The sequence below is a fragment of the Triturus cristatus genome, chromosome 9, assembly GCF_964204655.1.
Source record: "Triturus cristatus chromosome 9, aTriCri1.1, whole genome shotgun sequence".
NCBI lineage: Eukaryota > Metazoa > Chordata > Amphibia > Caudata > Salamandridae > Triturus > Triturus cristatus.
In genome coordinates, this window is record NC_140592.1 from 860,732,243 (window position 1) to 860,757,478 (window position 25,236).

Here is a 25,236-nt window from a genome sequence, read left to right on the forward strand (position 1 = left end):
TCCCCTTAGAGAACAATTCAAGTCAAACAAACTCTGCATACAAGTGTTAAAACATTTGTAAATAAGACTTGTGCATCCCGAGGTAACCTGTAAAGAAAACAAAAGTTAAGCTGTAAACCTAACATATACAAAGAATCTCAGCTGGTATATACGGAATGCCTTTTTAACAAGTAGTAGAAGCAGTAGAATAAAGACTTGAATGAGGAAGCCATAGTGGTAACACTTGAATCGTGGACCAATGTCACTGTTGCAAAACATGCCTTAATTATGACAAGTGTGGTCAAAACCATGTTGGAAACAAGATCCAGAGTCTCACCAAAACATATAATATTACTAATCCCATTCGTGGTCAAGACATTCTGTAAACAAAACGAGGAGTCTCACCAACTGACTGTCTCGACAAAAACCGTCTCACTTGTAGAACCTGAAGATAAAGTGGGAAAGCGTCTTGTCCACAGAATCTTACACGCTAAAGCTTCATAAGGAAGAAAGAATGTGCCAGTGAACGTAATGAAGAGGCCAGAGAATACACACCTAAAGCAGATAGCATGTCCTCCGTACGAGATGCTCTTACGCGCTGCAGATCCCGCATCCGTGCAAGGACGTAGAACTTGGTTGGCAAAGAAATGAAGACAATAATGAAGCAACCAAAAGATGGCGGCACGTTTTCAGCGCAGTGCCGGATGGCTCACGGCACGCTGAAGCAGCTGGGCGTCTATGAGCAGGGGCGAAGAGGCTGTGAAGCATGGAGACGGCTTCTCTGAGGAAGAAGACGTCACAGGTGGAGCGATGAAGGCATGGTAGGAGCGCCGAATGCAGGTGAGGTTGCACGCACTCTGAGAATGCACGAGCTGTGAAGGGGGCTCGTGCAATTTTTAAATGACAGCAAATGAACAACAGCGGTTTAACTGACAAGAAGTAGAGGCACATTCTCCAGGTAAACAAGTGAGCAAAAATAAAGAGAGGACACTCACCGTACACACGATGTCTAAGCCCCACATAAATGTGCAAAAGTCACCCAACGTGCTGTGTGCTGCATTTTTTAAATGTAAATAAAGCAGTTAAACTGGCGCTGGTTCAAGAGAGGCTCACATAGATTTTCTTTTTTTTTTTTTTTAAATCCCTGGTGGTTAAACATGCATTACCTGGACAACAGTTGAATAAAATGAAACGTGCCTCACCAAAATGAAACGCTGCTGTTAGAGAAAACATGCACAGACGGCTGGTAACAGTGCTCCACCACAGCAGCTCCTTGTCTTCTCTGAAGCGATGCTTCACACAAGGATGACGATCTCAGAGTGAAGAGCTTGTATGTTAATGTTAATGTTAATGAAATTTATAAGCGCAACAAATACCCAGAGGTGTCCTGGCGCTTACTGATTCCCTAAGACTGGCAAAAGCTAGAAATAGAAGGACGCCTACTCTTTAGAGAAGAGCCAGGTCTTTAGTTCTTTACGAAAAGGTAAGAGCTCTGTGATGGTTCTCAGATAGCGGGGCAATTCGTTCCAAGCCATTGCTGTGCCGTGAATAAAGCTTTTGCCCCCCCAACGGGCTTTCTTTATACGAGGCACCTTAGCCTAGAAGGCTTCTTTAGACCGCAGTAATCTGCCTGGAACATACCAGCGCAGTCTCAGCAGTAAAAACTCCGGACCCATACCGTGTAAGGCCTTAAAAGCTAAGCACAGTGCCTTGAATCGTATTCGGATCCTAACTGGGAGCCAGTGTAGGGCTTTCCTTTCCTTGGAAATGGAGGAAAAACTTGAAGGGCCCATGAGTAGTCTAACTGCCGCATTCTGAAGTATCTGTAGTTTATTTAACCCTCTTTTTTGTATATTGAGGTAGATTCCATTACAATAGTCCAGTCTGGCCATCACCAGCGCACCAACTACAATTTGTCTACCTTCCCTGGGCAGCGAGGGCAGGACTTTCCTCAACATTTTAATGATATAGCTGGTTTTAGAAGCTACCGCATTTACTTGAGGTCCTAAGGTCAATTTATCATCAAGTAATATTCCCAGGTTCTTTACCTTTCTAGTTGGCAGGGGGGGGATTCCCCATTGAGTCCGGCCACCAGGAGGGAGTCCAAAAACTAGTGCTATTCCCAAACAGTATCACCTCAGTTTTTTCAGAATTCAGCTTAAGGCAGTTGTTGGCCATCCAACTGTCAACTGCTAGCATGCACTCTCGAAAGCGTCCTTCTGTATCAGCCTCTCCCTCCGGTGTCAGAGATACCACAATTTGAGTATCATCTGCATATGATGTGAGGCCAAAACCAAAGCCATCTATAACCGGGGCCAGTGCACTAACATAAATGTTAAAGAGAGTCGGACTAAGTGAGGATCCTTGCGGCACCCCACAAGGCAGTGAGAAGGGATTGGACTGAAAGTCCCCGAGGGCAACAATCTGTTTCCTGTCCGCAAGGAAGGATCTTAATAGATCCCAGGCCTTCCCCTGAATTCCACAGGTGTTTAAACGGCTCAACAGTATAGAGTGGTGAACCGTATCGAATGCTGCGGACAGGTCTAACAGAATCAATGCCGCCCTCCCTCCCTGATCCACCGCAACCCTGATCTCTTCCATGGCTTTTATAAGGGCCGATTCCGTGCTATGACCTGGCCTAAAGCCATACTGGGTCGGGTCAAGCACTTGAGTCTCATCCAAGAACTGGCTAAGTTGCCTATTCATAGTTTTCTCCACCAGTTTAGCCGGTAGGGGAAGTCTGGAAATTGGACGAAAACTATTAGGGTCGTTAACCGGGAGATTTGATTTTTTTAGGAGGGGCAAGACCGAGGCCAATTTCCACTGACTGGGAAAATGCCCAGTTTCAAACATTAAATTAAAAATTGTGGTAAGAGATTCCGCTATTGGACCCAAGGCCAGTTTTACTACCTTTACTGGGCAAGGATCAAGACGGGATCCCGAATTGGCTTCCAATAGAAGTTTTTGAATCTCCCCGGGGAGTACTGGCCGGAAGTTATCGAACACCGGGCTAAGCACCCCTTTTAGGTCTAAGGAAAGAGCTTCTTTATCTAGATACGTTTAAAGACAGTAGGTTAGTTGAAAATCTTCACGGGACACATGTCACTTGTCTGTTGAAACGCTTGCTTGTCGATATGCTTGAGCTGCATTTGAGGCAGGAGCTGATACTGTAATTCCTTGTTCCTTGCATGTTAAGACGCTAGAGACAACAGGAACAGAGTTCTTGAGATGCTTTGCGTTGAGGGCGACTGGTGGGAGGTCACTGGTGGGGCTGATGTGTGCCAGTAGAAGAGTAAGTGCAGCTGTAGATTCAGAAGTAGCTTGAGGTTGAGAGTAGGAACTCAAGATGTCCTCAAAGGTAGCAGACGCAGGTTCTTTGGTTCAAATCGTCGCCATGAGGATTTATTCAAGTTGGTTACAGATCAGTAGTACAGTAGTATTCAGCCCCACTAGGAGCAGCCAGCCAGGCGCTCAGCCCTTCTCCAACTGTAGGTTCCCACTCCCAACATTTCATCTTACATCATTCAGGCAGCATTCCACTGGCATAGCATGAACCATAACAAACCAGGATACTACATATCCTCCTTCGTTCCAAAAGGAAAACAAAAAGGAACACCAACATTTAAAATAACCGAAGAGAAAGAGAGCAGAAGCTAGGTGCAGGCTAAAGGAATGAAAAGAGCGGAAAAAAACAGAAAGAGTAGTGGTAAAACATAATGAAGGGAGATGAAAGAGAATAACATAAACCAAACTCATCTTCCCTTCCAAAGATAGCAACAGAACAGAAACACCAGAGGGCAAAGAATAGAAGGAGAAACCATTAATGAGTACCCTCTGCACACCCACTGGCCAGGTAAGCATACAAGAAGGCAGCTCACATCAGGAGGAAACAAAACGACAGAGAAGAAGAGGAATGCAAATACTCATACTTCTCCATCAAAAATTTGAAGAAAAAATTTACAAATAGAAAATACAACTGGGCTACAGCGTAGAAAACGAAACTAGAACGATTAAAAACGCCCAGAGTAACGTAACACATGCACTATGGGGACTTAAACCATACACCCGCTAAGGGTAAAAAATGTGCTTATGCATGGGCAACCTCGAGTGGAGGTAAGAATATGTGCACTGTTAAAAAAAAACATGACCAACACTATACACCTTAGGAAAGGTAAAACGTGCACTGCAGTGAAGGCATAAGACATATAATGTGATGTCCATGTACGTACGCACCTCGACTGGAGGTAAAAGGCTATGCATAGGGTGATGGGGAAAGACCCCACAACACACTTCCGGAGAGGTCAAGAGATTGTGCCTAGTAAATGCGGGACACCCATCCGCGCGACGCACCTCGACTGGAGGTCAACTGATATGCACATAAAAGTGGGAAATAACCCCAAAACACACCTCGCGGAGAGGTCATTAGTTGTGCAATCCTATCCTCGTCACCAATAAAATTTAGTAATCGAGTCCAGGCTGATTGTGATGTTTCAGGAGGATTTATTCAAGATGGTTACAAGATGAGAAATACTGTAATAATCAGCAGTGGATCAGCCCCACCAGGAGCAGCCAGCAAGGCGCTCAGCCCTTCTCCAACTGTGTATTTCATAGATGAACATTCCATATTACATCATCTCCACAGTGTTCCACTAGTGGAGCAGTGAAAGGCAAGAACAGCACTATAACAAGATACTACACATTCCTATGTAAGCTTTCTGAATGTTCCCAAGATGTCTTTAGCAAACCAGACATCTGCGCTGTGTGGTAGGCTTTGACGTAAAGAAAAAATGAGTACTGAAAAAAATGCTGTGGAAGGATACAAGTAATGTATCCATGCTAACACGTAGGAAACAAATGACAGCATACATGCCAACATTTTAGAAGTAGGAGATTTTGTTTAAATAATCAGGAGAATGTATTTGACTTTTATTGAAGCAGAGTCAATTTCATGCGGGAGACAGACAAAATGTAAACATTTGTGGCTTTAAAAATCGGGAGTTTCTCGTCTGAATCGGGTCTATTGTGCTATGTGATAGTGAAAATGAAGCCAGTCAATTTAAAGCAATGGGCGTACTCTAAGCCCCCTGAAAGCTAACTATATATATGTCTCACAACAGACAGCTAATAACAATATGCCTTGCAACACACAGCGCACGTGTGCTGGCTAGTAGGTGATACCTAAAAAAGCAAGGTAAGATAGAAAGGATAATGACAGTGGGGAGACAGTGTCTGGGTGCAAAGGAGCAATTGTGAGTCTGTATCGGTGGGAAGCGATGTCAAAATCTCCATCACTTCCCATCTGGCAGGTGGTTCCTTCAAGTGGATTACCTAATTTCGCGCAATTCAATTCTTCAGAGTATGCTTTCACACTCTTCTGGTCCCTTTTGTGACATAATATATGTTTAATATTTTATATGATTAAGTAGTACATCTTCCAATATTCCAGCCTCCCCCACACACCAGACCATTAAAGTACTGTAGTATTTCACGAATGCCCTTTCAAAGTTTTAAGACTGTAGCTAATTCAAATGAAAATTGGGCATTAAAATGCACTATTCTACCGTATTTCAAACCTCATTTTAAGCAAGCTGGGGGCATCCAGACAGGTAGTGGTTGTCAGCACTGGTGACATGGGCGGTGGCCTCTTAAGCACGTATTGGACACCTGTTCTTAAAAAAAAATACTGTTGAAACGTCACACATAGGCAAATCGAAAGGCTAGCTTCGGTGTGTCAAACTTGGACATACCTTACTCACATTTACCCCATCCCCTTAAAGCTTTTTTTATTTTTAATACGCAATGTGGAGAAACACAGCTTCCTTCCTTTAGTGGGTACATTTCTAGCGTAGAAGGCGAGATAAATTAGCACACTGTTAACACGGACCACAATACACAGGTACGGGGCAAGACGAGGTCACGCGAAAAAAACACACTGCCTGCTTCCCACGTCCCACTTCACGATGTGACTCTGCGGATGAAGCTGTGACGCTAGAAAGTCCGCCTCCAGGAGCCATCTGACAGGCTCGGGCGAGTACTGCGTATCGGCTCGTGGGCGGGATCCGCGAGACGGAGCTGGAAGCTTCAAGCTTTCTAGACTCTTCCAGACTGCTCGCGCAGGAGGGCGGCGGTTGGAGCTATCCAGCAGGCGGTGTCATTTCTATTAAAGAGAAGGGGTAGCGTACGGTTGCAGACTTCAAAAGATTACGGGAGTGACAGTATATAGTTGGAGTTTCAAACTTATCTGGGTCTTGTCCAAGAGAGGCATTATTGTAGGTTCGTGTCTGGTTGCAAACAAAGAGAGCTCAACCGTAGGACCTTAACCTTAGGAGCGTGCTGTTGACGCCTTCAGTGGGAGTCTACGTTACCGAAAGCCCTCGGTACTTCTTGGCCGGAAGGTGAGCAAGTATTGTTAGATCGTGTATGGAAAAGTAGAACTTTTTTCTGTCCTTAATCGTTACGGAGGATTGTTGAGGGCGTAGGGGTATTTGTAAGGTTTTCCTTATTCATGGAAAAAAGCCATAGATGTTAGCTTGGTTTTACAATATACAATGGAATACGTTACTAGGAAATCTCGAACGCCTTTACAATTCCCTTTCAAATTACGTTACACGATCCTTCTGGGTGCTTGACCCATGGATGGTACTCCGCACAGTTCACGCCCGTATTAAACATACTCGCTCGTTTCAGGAGCGTGGGCGCTGGCAGAATTCCTGTATGGTTAAGATTTGCCGTACATAGTGCTGAACCTCGTCTGCAATAGAGTGCCCTTGTGTGCTTACTCCGAGTCTTCAGCAGGGGTCTCTTAAACGCCATATCTTGTTTTTCAAAAGCCGTTAGTTATAGATTGTTTCTGGTTAAATCCAGGTTTAAGTTATACCTCCGAGCTGTAGAACCTGTAATGTTGTATGGTGCTGGGCTGTATGTGCTTCCCCCACAGAACCTCTGGAGACGTTCTACTTGCAATTTATAACTTTTATTATACTTATAAGGTACCTATGGAGAGAGCGCCGGGCAACACGCTCCGATCGCGTCCCTCGTTCGCGCCGCTATCCTTCGCGCATGCGCTGTAGCGTCCAACGTCCGCTACGCGCCTCTGCGTCACTCCGTAGTGCGCGCGTCCACTAGACCGCGACACTACATATCTCCCCCTTTTCACACCACTCACACAAAGTCCCCGACCCGGAGGTCAGTCCATTTCAAAGTCTCTGAACCTGGATGGTCTCACCACTGCTCTTCCCCCCCGGGTGTGTCTTACCGGAGTGGAATGTCCTTCTCGGCTTCCCTCTGTGACCAGGCCTCCGTCTGTACCTTTCGGAGTGCCCGGACTCTCTTTCTCTTTTACCTCACCATCCTCTCTCGTGGTCTCCCCCACGGGTCTTCTCCCTGAGTTGTCTCTCTCTCTCTCTTGCTCACCGCCCATGTCCTCTCCGGGGCCTCCTTCGGATGAGTCTGTGTCCCTTATCACCCCCTCTGCCAGGGTTTCCCCTTCCGTGCACTCTCGGGGCCACTGTAAGATCTTATTGCATTTGGCCATGCGCTCGTGTGACCACACGTTACCGTCACTGAGCAGGGCCGCCCTGTCATACACCTCTTCTACTCTGAGGGGTGGGGAGTATTTGCTTTCTCCTTTCCGCTTAAGGACAGCCAGCTTCACTCTGACCCACTCCCCTTTTTCCAACGCCGTATCTTTTGTCTTCTTGTGGCGGTTGTAGTGCTCCGTGTAGATGTGTTGTGCCTTCTGCAGGTTGTGCTGCACCACTGCTGGAGACCATTTGCTGGTGATGGTCTTCTCCTGCCATGCCACATTGTCTTTGGTAAAGGGTTGCCTTCCCCGTAAGATCTGGAAGGGACTGTACCCCGTTCCGGTGGGGGTGATGCGGTATGCCCATATCGTGCTGAGCACCTCCTTTTCCCAGTCTTTACCTCTTGTGATGGCCGCCTGTATGGAGCCCATCAGCACCCTGTTAAACCTCTCTACTTGTCCATTGCTGGATGGGTGGTATATCGAGGTGTGTTTGAGTAATATGCCATTCCTGTTCGCAAACGTGACCCACTTGTCGGAGATGAACTGGGGGCCATTGTCACTGATAATGCTCCTGGGTATGCCTTCCCGAAGAAACATCGCCTTGAGGAAGCGTAGGATCTCGTCCGTGTCCATGACCTCGTTGATGTGCACTTCTGGCCATTTCGAGTATTTATCCACTAGTACACATAGATATTTGGGGATGCCTTGGTCGTCCAGTATTGGTCCCAGGATGTCCACTGCTACCTCTTCCCACGGGTTGCTGGGGTTAGTAAATTTCCCTAGGGGTGGTCTCATCGGTTTGAGAGTCTTGTCTGCCCCTTGGCATTGCGCGCAGTCCTTCACGTGCCTCTCAACATGCGTGTCCATTCCTGGCCACCAGTAAGTTTGTTTTGTTCTGGCCTTTGTCTTCACTATTCCCAGGTGGCCTTCGTGAAGTATGGCTAGCAGGGTAGGTACGATGTTCTCCGGCGGCACCACCCTGTCACCCCTGTAGACGAATACTCCATCGTTGCCCACCGACAGCTCTTCTCTGACTTCGTAAAACTGCCTTATTTTTGGACCTTGTCTCCTCCTGTCCGGCCATCCCCGCACGATGCACGCCTTGATTTCCTCCATGTCGGCATCCGCCTCATATGCGTCCTTCCAGTCCTGCCTGCTGATGGCCTTTTCCGGATCGTCCGTCAGAGCCACCATCTCGTCGTCGTCTTCCCTGTCGTTGGACGCGCTGTCCATCGCAGATGCCCTGCTGAGGTAGTCCGCTATTTTGTTCCTGGAGCCCGGGATGTACTCCACGTCGTACCTGTACTCCAGGAGTTTCAGTGTCATTTTCGCTATCCGGGGCGTGGCGCTGGCATGGCCATCTGATGTCAGTACTTTCACGAGAGGCTTGTGATCTGTCTTCACCTGGAATCGGGTCCCCCACAGGAACTGACGGTACTTCGCCATGGCCCACACTACCGCTAGCATCTCTTTCTCTATCACGCTGAACTTTTGTTCCGATGCTGTCAGCGTCCGGGACGCGAAGCTGATCGTCTCCGTTCCGCCTTCAGGTCTTTCCTGCATGAGCACGGCTCCCAGCCCCTTTTCACTCGCGTAGCGAGTACATACACCGATTAAAAATGCGAGATACTGCTATTTACAGGGGCAAGTTACTACCGCTCATGCATCCGAGCTTTTAGTTGAGAAGTGCATGACCCAATGAGCAGGTAATACGATGGCGCAATAACTAACGATCGTTGGTTCTTTTGATTGCTGAGTGTTGGCTAGTTTGTTCCGAATTACAGCTTTCCGTGAACAAAAGAGTAGCCCTTGTTTTATAAAGTAAGGGATTGTATTGCCTATTAACTCGTAAAAGTCCTGTTATTGTAGGCATAAGCGACCGCTAGCGATTAGTGAAAGCTTTACTGTTGTGGCGCGTGGATCTCTTGCATACCGATTGGTGGCTTGGCCCACATCAATAGGTGACCCATCCTGATTGTGCTCCTTTTGGGACGATAGATGTTTAAAGGTAATTTTGTTTCTCATTTTTTCAGATGCCCGAAGAGTGCAAGAAAGATCTGGCAATGGAGGAGGAGGTGGAGACGTTTGCCTTTCAGGCTGAAATCGCTCAGTTGATGTCCTTGATAATCAACACTTTCTATTCCAACAAAGAGATCTTCCTGCGGGAACTTATTTCCAACTCGTCCGATGTACGTCTCGCTTACTTACTAAACTTGTGGCTATTTTTGGTTATGTTTATGGTCTTACAGTTAAGTTGACCTTATTCCCTTGTTTCCAGGCACTGGATAAAATTCGCTACGAAAGCTTGACGGATCCAAGCAAGTTGGATTCTGGAAAAGACTTGAAGATTGAGCTTATTCCAAACAAACAAGAACGCACTCTAACAATTATAGATACGGGCATTGGTATGACCAAAGCTGACCTCATCAATAATCTGGGTACCATCGCCAAATCCGGAACCAAGGCTTTCATGGAGGCGTTGCAGGCAGGCGCAGATATCTCAATGATTGGTCAGTTCGGCGTCGGTTTCTATTCGGCATATCTGGTGGCAGAGAAGGTATGCGTGGTCACAAAGCATTACGACGATGAGCAGTATGCTTGGGAGTCGTCGGCCGGAGGATCGTTCACTGTCCGAATTGATACTGGTAAGTAACTTGTATTTGTGGGCATAATTTGAACTGTATCGAAGAACCTTTACCAATGCTCCCTGCAAACTGACATTTTACAATAATATGTAGTTGGTATTCTCCACCTGTCCTTCAATTGGCCTCTTTGCATTTCCTGTATGTTGGTACTTGCTCCTAACAATTTTTAATTCTTCAATTGCTGCTGTACTAGAACAGGTTATTTGCATACTTTACTTTGTGGTATCTGACTTGCAAGTAGCTAAAAGCTTTAGAGTTATTATGATTCGCCTTGTATTTCTTGTGTTAATCGGTGCGCCCTCAACGCTAGTATTTTAGGCCCGTTGCTTCCAGGAAAGGCTTCCTCTGCACTTTCATCTCCTGTATAATCTAAAGCCATCCCGATCACACGTCTGCTCAGGCGCCCTCCTTTATGCAAAACTTGTTTGATTACAAGACGGTCTTCCTCCCATTCATGTATCCCTAAAACTACAAATTGGTTTCTTTACCGTCTTCTGTGATGCTTTTAGCCCTATCCCAGCTTCCAACCACACCACACTGCCCTCCTACCTACCACTGTATATTTTTGTTTATCTCTTCAGTCACAGAACGAAATAGGTGCTCCGCAGGGTGAATGCATTATACCATCTCTTTTTGTATTTATTTATTTAGTGTTTTATAGAGCGCGAACGTGACCCGTTAGGGTATCAGAATGCTTTACAGGTATAACATGTTGTATACAAGTATGAAATAGTCAAAGAAAAAAACATAAGTAAGAGTAGAAGGAGGTGAAACATTTGGGAATAACAGGGTCTAAATCCAGCCAATACGTTTGTGAGAATACAGTCAGTACAAGATAGATAGCAGCCAGTCAGTCCAAACTCTAGCGGCAACAAAAATAAGCAAAGCCACTGAGTGGTGTGTGCGATGCATGATTTATGGGAGAAACGTGCCCATTAGGAAGGTTTTGGCCTCCTTTTTAGGTCTCGCCTATCAGCGAAGCGCTGTTGCTAGCGAGATCTATTGTTGTTGACTTTCGTTTGGAAGTGGGACAGGAGATGTGCACTTTCCTCTGGACAGGCGAAGTGCACACGCACCCAGTCTCTTATCTGCTGATGCGCGCTCCCACCGCGCTCGCCTGGACACCGGACAGGAGATGTGCACTCTCCCCGGAGAGCCCATGTGCACGCTCATGCCGTCTGTTCTCTGCCAATGCGCGCTCGCCTATACAGCTAGACGCCACACGGACACGTTCGCATTTGGTTTGCTTTAACATAAAAGCCGTCCCGAAGCTGCTCCGGCCTAACCACATCCCTTAATGAAGGCCAATAAGCCACTGTTGGTTGATTTGGTGCTCCCGATAAGCGCAGATACAAGACTATACAACATCACGCCATCGTAGCGGTCCAGACACTACCGCTCAACAACTGTTCAAATAGCCTCAAATCACAGTCTCAACCACATCACCAATCTTAACGCACCCCTTCTAATGGGCTCAAATGCCAAATCCTTCCTTCGACGTCTTCACTACCCACGTTGACCCCATGGCCCTTTACCAATGTCCAGCTTCCCCAGGGGGTGTTTGGGTGGTTACAAAGGATTGTTCACATACTCGACTATTTTATTTCTCCCCCGCGTGATACTCACTACGTTGTTCCAAAGCCTACCGGGGGGGAGTCGAATAGGAAGGAAATAACACGTGCCAGTGCTCCCGACTCATGGGGGATTAAGGACATCCCGAGCTGAGCGCGTGTATTCATCAGGACAGGACCCCCTCCCCATACCAACCAGCGAGCCACCATTACTGTGCTTGGTCGATCTTCACATCTGGCCGGTATGCGCTCACAGAATCACTCACCTGCCGGTCTCACCCAACTGCTCCAGCTGTATCTGGGTGAAATGTCTCGCAAGCCGGTCACTGCCCGGGTAAAAGCATTTAACTTTATCACGCGTGCGTAGTGATAGAAGTTGAGCTGAGAGACGTCACGTATGTAAGTAAATTCTACAGAAAACTGCGTGGGCACATTGAGAAAGTGAAACTGCATGAGGCTTAAAACGGCTGACGCGTGCACAGTGAACAAAGTCTTACTCTGCACATCTGGCGCATAGCAGTTTCCATTTGGTTCCCAGTACTTCTAATTTGGTGTTTCCCAAGCCAGTGCTGTGCGCGTGTTATACTGCGCTGAATTGATATGGTGTGGAAGAGGCTTTCGAGAGCCCAGTGCATGGTAGGTTGGTGTGTCTAGAGGGGTCTGTGATAGGTGGGTGAGTCTGTGGCATGCCGGTCAAGTCTCTGGTAGGTCGGTGTGTCTGGATGCGGCTTGCTGTGCCCGGTTGTGAGTGAGTGCTCTCCGCGGCGTCTGTTTGAATGTGTCAGTTTGTGAGACCAGTTGTTGGGATGTGTTTGCTGGTGTGAGTGTCATGTGTGTGCAATGCCTTGCTGGGCATGTGCTCGCCTGCCTGTGTGTGTGTGCGTGCGGAGCAGCGTGTGCGAGCCCTGGCTGTGCCAAGCTGTAGGTGTGTGTGTACAACCATGAGTCCGTGTGTGTGCAAAATGTAGGTGTCAGCCTATGTGCTAGCATGAGTCAGTGTGTGTGTGTGAAGTTGTGGGTGCGTGCATGAGCGCGTTAGTGGGAGGTGGTGTGGGCTAGAAATCGCAGTTTGTGGGCATGGAAAACTCAAACATTGTATATTAATTGCTTTTATAAATAAATTGCACATTACGCGCACATCCACCCCCACCCGCCCCCATGACGCCCTTATGGCACTACACTCCTAGTGGGTCCTGGACCCCATGGTCACAATATCCCCTTCCTATACCAGATGCAGTGTAAAAGGATGTCATTTTAAATAAGGGAGACCTATGGGCTTTTCATTTCATTTCATTAATAACAAGCATTTGCAATGCAATAGGGCTCGCATTTACGCAAGTTTGAGCAATTTACATTATTAATGCCAATGCATTTTATTTATGTTTTGGTTTTTAAAACAAATAAAAGGCATTGTCATTTACAATGCCAATAGCTTAAACTCATGTAAAGGCGAGACCTATTGCATTGCAAATGCTTGTTAAATATTGACAGAGTAGGAATTTTTCTGATTACAGATGGCAGCGAGTTCCATTTTTGGAGTGGGCCCAGAGAAAGCACGATTGTAAGCTTTTTCCTTCGGAAGCGGGGTGGCTGGAGTATAAAGTCTCTGGCGGACCTGGAGTTTCTTGCTCCTCCAGAAACCATGATTCTCTGGGTGAGATATGCTGGGATTTCGTGTGTAGTGCTTTGTGGGTGATACATGCAAGTTTGAGTTGGATTCTGGCTTCAAGAGGTAGCCAGTTCAGCGCTTTCAGATGCGTTGAAATGTGGTCTAATTTTTTTGAGCCTGTTTAGAGTCTGGGGGCAGCGTTGATGCAAGCTTTTAGGGGGGCCGTGGAAATGTTGGGCAGGCCTGAAAGGGTTGAGCATCCATATTCGATTCTGGAGATAACTAATGCCTGGACTGACATTTTTAGGTTTGAGGCATCAAGGAAAGGTTTTAGTTTCCTCAGGTAGCTCAGGTGAAACCTGGCAGTTTTAGCCATCGAGTCGATGTGGTCTCACATATTCAGCTGCTGTCCAGGGTTATGCCGAGAGATTTGGCAGATTCCACTATGGTCGGTGTGCAGTTTAGTGCTGTCATCGACTTGGTCTATTCCTGGATGTCAGTGTTACTTTTGGGGGTGGGGGGGGGGGTGGGGGGGGGGGGAGATTAGAAGGAACTCTGTTTTTTGTGCATTTAGTTTCAGCTGGTTGCAGGAAGGCCATTGAACAGTCCGCTTTAAAAAAAATAGAAGTTTCTCTCACAAGTGCATGGTAGTCTCTACCATGCACTTGTACGGGAAACTTGTATTTTTGTTTTAGAGTAATTTAAGTTTAGAGTTGATGACCTCCCATGAACCCATTGTGCACATTTTTGTTTCTTTAAAGGACTCTGCTGAAATTTAGCTCTCAGATAAGTAATCGGTTGTTGCAAGGCTAGGTTCTTGTACATTCTCTAGCGTGGGATTTTGTTTGATTCACTTAAAACCAAACCTAATGTGTGAAGTCTAAGAAAGTGCCCTAACAAATCTAATGTGTGAATTCTGAGAAAGTACTCCCTGAATACAAGTAAAAGTTATTTTTTTAAGTCGAGTATTGCAGGGCCATTTGAATTTGCACCACTGGAAGCCCTTTATATTGTACTCCACCTTTGCTGTTGGATAGTAATTCACATCAAGTTCTGTTTGTAGGTGAACCTCTGGGTCGAGGAACCAAGGTAGTCCTACACTTAAAGGAAGATCAGACCGAATACTTGGAGGATAGAAGAATCAAAGAGATTGTGAAAAAACACTCCCAATTTATTGGCTATCCTATCACACTTTTTGTAAGTATTCATACATTTTCTAAACCATTTAATCTGAAGTGATGCCAAAACTGTTAAACTGATTGGGACTAGATGTATTTGCCTGGTATCCCATTAAGTTGACAGAGAATGCTCTTCAATGTTTTCAATTTAGACCCAGTCATTAAGCATGCCTATGGTTCTCTCACTTTTTTTTATTTTTTTGAAAGGCTTGGAAACAGAGTACCACTGGCACGTAAGCATGACTGAAACAGCTGTTGTAGTTTTTCATGTGTTCTTTTATGCTACGTGATTAGCAACATTCAGGTAAATGTAGATATATTTTGTTTCATTAGATTTTTTTTTTTTTTTTGCAAGTGGAAATTAAACATGGTTTTGGGTAATCAAAAAATGCTTGACTACAAATTGTGTGTACATACTTGCAAGATCATGGTTGGATGCCATTGTAACTTTTTTACATCTTACTGGACTTTGCTCCACCACTTGCACTACAAGTGTTCTCAACTTCGCGACCCCAATTAAACATACTCTGAAGTCACTACTATTTAAATGAGGGCATTACAAATGTATTTTGGTACAGCACGTGCCTTAATTAAATCCTTATTTTTGTCTTCATGGCCCCCCTAAAAAGCATAGTTACTAGTCTTCCTCCTCACTCTGGTAGGTCGAGAAGGAGCGTGATAAAGAGATAAGTGATGACGAAGCTGAAGAAGAAAAGGAGGAAAAAGAAGAGAAGGAGGATAAAACTGAAGATAAGCCAGATATAGAGGATGTTGGGTCGGACGAAGAAGAGGATGAAAAGAAGGCTGGCAGCAAAAAGAAAACCAAAAAGATTAAGGAAAAATACATCGACCAGGAAGAACTCAACAAAACCAAGCCTATTTGGACCAGAAACCCAGATGATATTACTAATGAAGAATATGGTGAATTCTACAAAAGTCTCACCAACGACTGGGAAGATCATTTAGCGGTGAAGGTAAACTGTCTGAATGTGTTGATTATAGATTGCCCTTGCATGTGTCTAATGGCCTTCATTCCTTTTATTTGAATATTTCCTTGTGGGTTCCTAGCTTTCAAACGCTATTTTGGTTGTGTTTTCATGAGCTACTCAGTCAAATTTCATTTTATGGCTGCTGTGGATTGTGACGTCATCAACCAAAACACTACACAACGTATGGCGCCCATTGCCAGCACAACACACTTTTAAACCGGTGTAAATCAGCATTTGGCAAATTAAGGTAAATGTGTGTGTGTATATGTATTTTTTTGCAGCACTTCTCTGTTGAAGGCCAGTTAGAATTCAGAGCTCTGCTGTTTGTTCCAAAGCGTGCTCCATTTGACCTTTTTGAAAACCGGAAGAAGAAGAATAATATAAAGTTGTATGTGCGTAGAGTGTTTATAATGGACAACTGCGAGGATCTCATACCTGAATACTTGAGTAAGTATTTATATGCCTACTCTGTTGATTAAAATAAGCTAATAACTCTCGTTAATCCCTAACTGATAATGATGGCAAGCTGAAGCTGATTTTAAAGTGGTCAATACGTTAAGGTTGCTCTGATGTTAATGTCCTAGTTTCAAACGACTTAAATGGCATGGTATCAGGAAAGAGTTTAAATATTGAGCAGGTTATCAAAGTATAATCGCAGATATGTAGATAATAGTGTCTTAACAAGAAGTAATTTAAAATTCAGCAGAATTAGAAGATGTTAACTTTCTGATTTCTCGGATTAAGTACACTTTTCAACATATTTGATATATGAGCCATGGCTGCTCATATACTTTTAATATGCAGGCAATGACCCTAAGACGTATTGTTGTCCGGGGCAAGTTTTCAAGCTAATTTTGTCGCTAGACAAGCCGGCCCAACCATGTGCAGCCCAAAGTCTAGGCAGTTCACAGTATAGACCTGTGAAAGTGGTTTGTATGCTACTAAGGCAAGATAAGTATCTGTAAGAGTTTTTCAAACGACTGATGCAATTTATTAATGCATAGCCACTGATATTAACAAGTCTAATGAAACACAGTGAACTCCACTTACATTACTGACTGGTTCCAGAAAAAATAAAAAAGTGTATATGTTTGCTAAATTAAGTTTGAGGGTAGTTGAAATACTCTCCGATTATATGCAGACACCTGAAGGCAATTTTGTGTATTGTGCAAGCAAAAATTGCAACTGGAAGGAGAAAAGTGCTAGTAAACTGTTATGCAACTAGAGATATCATTTGAGGTATCGTTTAATAAAACGTGTTAGATGCATACTGATATGTAAAAAAAAAAAAGATAATTAGTGCAAACGCATTATGTGCCATAAAAGTAAATGGGGGGGGTTCCTTCATTCTTACAGAAGGACCTTGCATGATTTTCAGGAACGAACAGGTGTACAGAAGTAGGCCTAGAAAAGATATCCCTTGCACATCTGTGCCTTATACCTGCTTACAAAACATGCTGGATTGCAAATTCACTTTCCCTATACATAGTGAGTTCTTCATCCCAGTGGCGTAACAGGCCCCCTTAGCCCCCGGGTGCGGGGGTCCTAAAGCTCCGAGGGGCATCCTCAGCACAGTACTCTGGCCGGAAATCTCCTGATTGAGTCCGGAGGGGGGTTTCGTTACGCCAGTGCTCCCCCCCCCCCCCCCCTTAAAATAAATTCCCCTTACTCTCTTAATCACATTTCCAAACTTTTCCAGTGTTGAAAGGTGTTGGAGTAATACCCTTTAACATGTAATTTCATGTGTGTATTTGGTGGAAATTTTAACTGTGGAACTACTTCCTCCAGACCCTGATGAAGTGTATTTTTGTGATAGCATTATGACAAAAATTTGAGCTAGGCTTAATCCCAATCTGAACATGACTGACCGTGTATTTGACGCTAACTAAATATTCCAGAATTTGGATGGACTTCTAAATGGCAAGAAATAGTGACCTTTAGTTGGCGGGGAAAAAATTTAAAGCACGTAACACTGCACTATTTTTTTTTTTTAAAGTCAAAACTTTGTCCTTTTTAAACTTCATGGCCTTCAGAATAACCTACAGCTGTTAGCTTTTTGAAAAAAATTGTATTTTGGGTACCTTTAACACAGTGCTATTAAGAATTTAAGTTGTTTATTCAAGTTTCTTCAGACTGATCTGTGTTATTTTTATTATTGAAATAGGGCTGGCGTGAGGTATTTCTGTAGTGATTTCTTTTTGCTAAACAGCAACACAGTTTACAGATAAATATGTACTTATGCTGTTCTTGGCTAAAGGGTGAACTTAAGGCAGACTCCTAAAAGATTTTAATTTTATATTTGAAAAGGATTTTCCATTTTACTATAGCCCAAAAATATTTCCGCCAGAAAAATAAAATTTTCATTTGTGTGAATTAGAAGGGAGATGACATATAATCTAATTTTGCTGCATCTCAATATTCATTTTGGTCTAGTAAGTTTAGAGAAAACAAACTGTAATCCAGGATTTCTATTTGCAATTTTTATCTCCATTAAACTTTGCCATGCTTGCAAACCATTCTTTTTATTTTTGTTTTGGACAGATTTCATACGAGGTGTTGTGGACTCGGAGGATCTTCCTCTTAATATTTCTCGTGAGATGTTGCAGCAGAGCAAAATTCTTAAAGTTATTAGAAAGAACATAGTCAAAAAGTGCTTGGAACTTTTCACTGAATTGACAGAGGATAAAGATAACTATAAAAAGTTCTATGAACAGTTTTCCAAAAACCTTAAGGTAAGACATTTTGCCAGTTTCAAACCAGTTAGATGTAGTAGATTTCATGTTAAAACTTAATTATTTTGGGATTGACTCGGGGGCAGCTAACTTATCAGTTGACTGTTGGTTGATGCAGACTGGCAAGGGACTATCCTACCCTTTTAAAAGCATGTGGTCTACTTGAGTTTTCACTAATTAAAAAGGTGCACACACTAAGGATGGCTTATTACCTTATGGCATCCCTTTTCCATGCATGCTTGTTTTGAAATGGTATATTTCAACGTGATGGGAATTCATCAAAACAGAAATGTTGACAACACATTTAGAAACTGACTTAAGTCCAGACAAAGGGCTTTCGAATTTATTTTCTTGAACTTTTTTGTTGATTTTTGTAAGTACTGAATCTTCATTTGGGGTGCAGGGCGTGGGTGGGTGAAATATCTAGCACTATTTTCCCGTTGTCTCACACAAATTGCATCTTGCAATTGACTTAAGTTGACGTTGCGATTGCTAATCTTGTTGGCATATGTAAATGCATATTTCTTTATTTTTTAGTTAACCTCACCTGGCCTCCAAAGTACAGGGGTTGAGATAGGTGTTAAATATTATTGGAATTAAAATGTGAACATCGGCCATGATTCTATCCCCGCACAGTGCAGCCAGTCTGACCATCCATTTTTCTTTTGTCATGCCTGGCAAATATAAGGTGTCCTTCCCATATGCTTCCTCTATTAACATTAAAATTCGTCCTTATTTCTTTGAGATGCGAGAATCGCATAATATGCATCCATGGGGATCCATTTTATCTCACCTTTTCGTACCACTGCATTATGGTCCTGGTTTTCTTACATCTGTCTTTAGCTCTATCCCCTCACTTTTCATCCTTAAAAGCATTTTCATTGCACGTCCTGATTCAGAAAGCCATATGCATGATAAAAAATGTACAAGTTTGAGTATCTGCTGCTGTGTTTGAGTCTAGGGAGACAGCTTCAGTTCACAAGTAAACAGGGCACTCTTTTTTCTTTTGGTCCCCTCTAGAGCATTTAAAGTTGTGCATTAATTGCATCATAAGAATGTTGTGACTACCACTCTAGCTAAAGTGGGGATCACCTTGCCAACGTCTCTTTAATGGACTATGAAAGACTTGTGTGAGTGTTGCATGGACCCTGGAATACTATTGAGTTCCTGATTGCCTTACAGAGCAAGCTTACTCAATGGTGTCATTAAGTCTGCATCATGCTGTTCTTTAATTTACATTGCAGCTTGGCATTCATGAAGATTCACAGAATCGTAAAAAACTTTCAGAGTTGCTCAGGTTTCATACCTCAGCCTCTGGTGATGAAATGGTGTCTCTTGCAGATTATGCGTCACGTGTGAAAGAAAACCAGAAGCACATTTACTACATCACTGGTAAGAGACAATTGTGCATGGTGTTTTGACAAGTTAATTAGTTTCCAAATTCCTGTATGGAAAATGTTATTTTCTTACTCTACAGGTGAAACCCGTGATCAGGTATCGCACTCTGCTTTTGTGGAGAGACTACGCAAGCATGGTTTGGAGGTTATTTACATGACTGAACCCATTGATGAATACTGTGTTCAGCAGCTTAAGGAGTTTGAAGGGAAGACATTGGTCTCTGTGACTAAAGAGGGTTTGGAACTTCCTGAAGACGAAGAAGAAAAGAAAAAGCAAGAGGAGAAAAAAGCAAAATATGAAAGTCTCTGTAAAGTAATGAAGGATATTCTTGAAAAGAAAGTTGAAAAGGTATGTGTACTTGCTAAAGACATTTAAGGCTGCATCCAAGTGTTACCTTCAAACAATGATTAGCATGAAGAAACCTATGTCAGATTCTACTTGCTCGTTACATGGGGAGTCAATTAAACCATGTCAATTAAATGTAATGTTAAGTTAATGTTATTACAATATTCATCTTTAAATTGTTAATGCATTTCTTTTATTTATGTAAATTTAACAGCCCTTCCTGCCCAACAAAATTTCCTTACTACCACTATACATTACTGATCCCTGCTTCCTAGAAGCTCAGTGCTACCAACCCATACACTACCCTTCCCTGAACTCTTAAAAATTCTTACTATCCTTAACCCCTTCGGTGCCCGCCCCTTTCCCCGCCCTGTGCCGGCCGTTACATTAGCGGGCGGGGTTTGTGACGAGCTGGACTCGTCATGGGCACAGCGCCACCGCGGCCCATGACGAGTCCAGCTCGTCACGGGCACCGAAGAGGTTAAGACTACGTGCTCTGAAAGCTTTACTTCCATCTTGGAGCCCTAAATACTTAACTACCATCACTGAACCTTAAAATCCGATTGGCAACCCATACCTTAAACCCCAACAAAATTAATCTTAATATTTATTAATCCCTTTTCCATTTATATTCCAATCACATTTTAATATTAAATAACTATTTAAAATATTGTTTTAAACTAAAGTTCTTCTACAAATTAAAAACATTTGATATGTATGTATTGGGGCATGTTGGAAAACCACACTCCCACTCTGACAGGGTGGTGGTGGTCTCCCGGACACACTGTGGTAGCTTGGCTCGAGTGGTCAGGAATCAGGCTCCGTGCTAAGCATACAACATACCCAAACAATAACCATGCGTGCATCCGTTCCAAAAACGACTCTACACCGTAAAAATTATGAAAATATCTTTCTTTATCTGCTTTTTCTCTTAGTTGCTGATTGGATGAATAAATAACAATCACAATATACAAACTTTTTAGATAGTGCAGGTCAAATAAATACTGGCTTAATGATTCAATAAATAGGGGTGATCATAAATAAAGAAGGCATAAATATAAGTGCAATACATACAGGCAATTAAATATTCTGAGGCAATAAATACTGTAACCCAATAAATATTGTGCATCAATAAATACTGTGGACCAATAAATACAGTGGAACAATAAATAGGTTAAATACAATAAATACAGTGCCCCCAATAAATACTTGAAAGCTGACAGTGACACTCATGGAATCAGATCACTTTTGAATTCCTAAGGGCTGATTTGGCCCAGGCACAGCTTGTGGGGATGTGGAAGGCTTGGGGGTGTCTACTCCCTGGCTTGGACAAGGCTGAGGCCTAAACTGAGGTAGATCAAGGGGGGAATACCAGAGACCTGGCTCTCTCTCTCCACACAACCTCTCTAGATTAGTCCCAGCTCACCCCTGGCACAGTCAGGTTGGTTCCAGCACCTCCCTAGCCCCTTAGAGCAGTCTCTCAGGTCTCCACAGGGCCTTAGGCGCCCTCTACTCCACTTACTGCCCTTTTTCTGATGCTCCGACGCCGCTGGAGTCGTGTCGATGCCGTGAGGCGGTTCCGGTTCGATGTCGGCGGCCTCGGCACAATGTCAGTTCTTGACGACGCCGGTAGGCGGCTCCGGTTCGGTGTCGGCGGCCTCGGCTCGATCTCGACCTCCGATTCGATGGCGTCGGGCAGTCTTTACTCGATGTCGACTTCGGGCGGCTCCGGTCCGATGGCGACCTCGGATTCGATGACGTCGGCCGGTCTGGCCTCGCTGTCGATTTCCGGCGGCTCCGGAGTGCGATCCTCACTCCCGACCTCCGGTGCTCCTCTCCTTAGGTTTCCGGCGACTCCGGAGTGCGACCTCCACTCCCGACCTCCGGCACGATTCTCTCAGGTTCCGGCGACTCCGGAGTGCGATCCTCACTCCTGACCTCTGGTACACTTCACCTCGGTCTCCGACGACTCCGGAGGGCGGACTTCACTCCTCCGATGACGCCGCTCACTCGACCTCGGGTGACTTCCTCCTCGACCTCTGGTATTCCTCACGACCTCTGACGGCGCCCTCTCTCGACCTCTGGCAGCTCCGGGTACGACGTCCGCTTTCCAGTCGGCGCCGCTTCTCCACCTCGGGCTCCGGGTCTCAGGCTACTCGACGTCGGACTCCAGGGAAACCAGTTTCCAGGTCAGGATCTTGCTGTTCTCTTGTTTCTAAGGCCTGTTCCTGCTGTCCAGGTCCTTAGGATGGTTTTTCTAACTTCTTCCCACACAGGGCTCCAGGCTGGGCTCAGTCAGTAGGGACTAGTATCAAGGGTGGGTTTATGGACCCCACTCCAGGCACAAGTTTCCACCCCTGCTGCTTCACTCCTTCCTCCTTCAAGTTTCTGCTGCTCACTCTTCACCAGTCAGGTGCCAACTGCCAGCTCCAACTGCCAACTCTCTCTCTTAGCTTCCCAACATTCTAAACCGCCTCCAACTGTCACAGGGTTCTGGAATGTTCTGGAAGGTGCTAGCAGGTTCCAGTGGATGCTGGTGATGTCACAGGTGGCCACCATTTTGTGCTCCAGGCCCTCAGACAGAAGTTTCAGGGGTAGGTAAAATGGCTCCCTGAATCTGCAGCAACACTAAAAAGTCTGGTGGTTCCCAAAAAGGAAAAATTCAAACAGGGTTTGAGGTAAAAGTGGGACAAAATAAATAATGATGAGGAGGGACCACCCAAAGGGCTGACAGGTCTAACAGGGCAAATATGTACATAACTAAATAAACAAGTGTGTATACCCACGAAGTCAAACATAGAAAACCTACCTGCAATATATGCGCTGCAATCCCAGTGTACTTACTAATGTAATATTAATGCAACTAAAGAACTGATTTCTCCAGTGTCGATGATATTGGCATGCAACATGGTTTCCTTTGTGGCACATTATATAAACCTTTGGGCTAATTTCGAGAGTTTTAGTAACTGGACATGCAGTCATGTATGTTATTGGTGCATTTTAGTGGTGGAACAGCTTCGGTTATTTTGGAGTGGGGCTTCCAATGCTCTTTAATCCTGCCCAAGGCCACTATCCATCCCTGACAGGAACAAAAAAGACCCCACCCCAGTTGTGTCAACAGTAGGTGGTCGACACTAGGCATTTTTCAGTGGTCCGTGGTAGTGAAACATCTCTGCCGACCTATCATTTAATTAAAGGCAATGCTTCTTTTAGTCCAACAGTTATATCCTACAAAAACCTCTTGGTTTATGAATTTGGTAAGAATTTCGAAGATAGGTGCCCTATTTTTCATATTTTCCAAATCGCTTAAATTGGTTGCTTACAAGATGTCCCAATAAAAAAAAGTAATAGTTTCTACCTTTTGGTGTAGTTTAAACCTTTTTTCATTAACGAGAATCTCACAAGCACTGTTATGAATTGGGGGGGGGGGGGTGTACTCCTGATTATTTCCTATTGCATAAATTGAACTTGTCCTCCATTATCATGCTATTCTTCAATAATGTACCCGAGGAAAGTCTTGCATAGCCCATTAAAATGGGTTTAACATGATTCCTTTTGTGGCCTGTTTCTAGGTAGTTGTATCAAACCGTTTGGTTGAATCCCCATGTTGCATCGTGACGAGCACTTACGGATGGACAGCTAACATGGAAAGAATCATGAAGGCACAGGCGCTGAGAGACAACTCTACAATGGGTTATATGGCAGCAAAAAAACACCTGGAGATCAACCCTGAGCATTCGATCATTGAGACTCTACGACAGAAAGCAGAGGCAGATAAAAATGATAAATCAGTCAAGGATCTTGTTATTCTGCTGTATGAGACTGCACTGTTGTCTTCTGGATTTTCACTTGAAGATCCACAAACGCATGCTAACCGAATCTACAGGATGATTAAACTTGGTTTAGGTAAAGTACCATTCATAAAGAATGTACCATCTTTATTGTATTTGAGGACGTTGATAAGTACTCCCTGAGCACCTCTGTTGCAGATACATATGTAGTTAAAAGTGGTTGACCTGTATCTGGCCTTGGAAGTAGGATCAATTAAATTGTTCATCACTCCCAAACCTTGTTTGCCTTTAATAAAGCTAGTAAATTATTTTTGGTCTGCGTATCAACTCAAATAGGAAAAATAACCAATACAGCTGGTGCTGGAAATTTAAGGGTTTAGAAGGTGATTCTGGAACCCACTTCATTATTTACAGTTGAGTAAAAAACCATTGTAGTTAGAAAAAAAGGTTTTGGTAGTTTCACTCGTTATTAACCTGATCATTACATCTCTGCAGGTATTGATGAAGAGGATGTTCCTATGGATGACACCACACAAGTAACGGAGGACATGCCTCCTCTAGAAGGTGATGATGAGGACTCTTCTCGAATGGAAGAAGTGGACTAAAACTTAATATAAATTTAGTTTATTGTTAAAACTAAATTCAAAGACATTTTTTATTTCAGATGTCGTTTTTTAAGTTTCTCCTTCAATATTCAGTGCCATTGATGGAAAATGCCACTTCTATGAAGGATGGACTGTTTCAAAGGTCATAAAAATTGTTTCTCAGTTTAAAGGCTGAAAAGTTTAAAGTTCACAGGAATTCTGTTAATGGGGTGTGGAGCGAATGTACAGCGTTGTTGTAATATCTTCTTACTATATTTGCACCCAAGACTCTTATGTTTATTGTACAGAGGTGTGTTTAATTGAAGTTAAAAATAAATTTGAGTGATTTTTGTGTGATCTTGTTTTCCATTTTCATATAACCATATTGCGTAAAATTTCAGACCCACTTCATTCTAGGTGTCATGCCTTTTGATTTAATAACAACTTGATGATTTCCTTATTCGTGCTTTAGAATTCCTGAATTGCAAAAAATACTTGAGTTCTGCAGTTACCCAAAGAGGTTAATTGTGGGTAGGGACAAGTAGCTCACAGTCCTTGACAGTCTTCTAGTAGTTGAAGACCTCATTGTCAAACGCTATGATGTGGTGCAAAGGAGCATCCCCATGGTGGTAAGTTCTTTTCCAAATATAGGCAAGCAATATAGATATGCTTTAGGTCTGCTTAACAAATATATGTGTTCTGGTGAAATATATATATATATATATATATATATATATATATATATATATATATATATATATATATATATATATATATATATAGATTATACTTGTGTATATAGGTCACTGAATAACTTTCATATGATTAGAGATATGGGTCTGTTTTATCAATCGTAATATGTACGTCATCGTAATTGCATCCATAGGCAC

The 25,236-nt window shown here is 43.8% G+C and overlaps 1 protein-coding gene across 1 annotated transcript; it reads left to right on the top strand.

Moving 5' to 3' along the window:
- Positions 1 to 6,029: 6,029 nt before the first annotated feature.
- Positions 6,030 to 24,702, top strand: LOC146798973 (heat shock protein HSP 90-alpha). The gene is made up of 11 exons (XM_085626345.1): positions 6,030 to 6,374; positions 9,538 to 9,693; positions 9,783 to 10,149; positions 14,393 to 14,526; positions 15,170 to 15,481; positions 15,778 to 15,943; positions 18,038 to 18,228; positions 19,473 to 19,620; positions 19,706 to 19,974; positions 23,544 to 23,877; positions 24,258 to 24,702. Exons 2-11 carry the CDS (start codon positions 9,538 to 9,540, stop codon positions 24,365 to 24,367), a joined length of 2,187 nt encoding a protein of 728 aa, XP_085482471.1. The 5' UTR covers positions 6,030 to 6,374; the 3' UTR covers positions 24,368 to 24,702.
- Positions 24,703 to 25,236: the final 534 nt, after the last annotated feature.

What these genes read in the sequence shown, in the direction of transcription:
- LOC146798973 (XM_085626345.1), top strand. Translation starts at nt 9,538, where the DNA reads ATGCCCGAAGAGTGCAAGAAAGATCTGGCAATGGAGGAGGAGGTGGAG. An exon ending in CACTGTCCGAATTGATACTG is followed by an intron (nt 10,150 to 14,392) that starts GTAAGTAACTTG and finishes TTCTGTTTGTAG; the next exon opens with GTGAACCTCTGGGTCGAGGA. An exon ending in TTGAAAAGAAAGTTGAAAAG is followed by an intron (nt 19,975 to 23,543) that starts GTATGTGTACTT and finishes GCCTGTTTCTAG; the next exon opens with GTAGTTGTATCAAACCGTTT.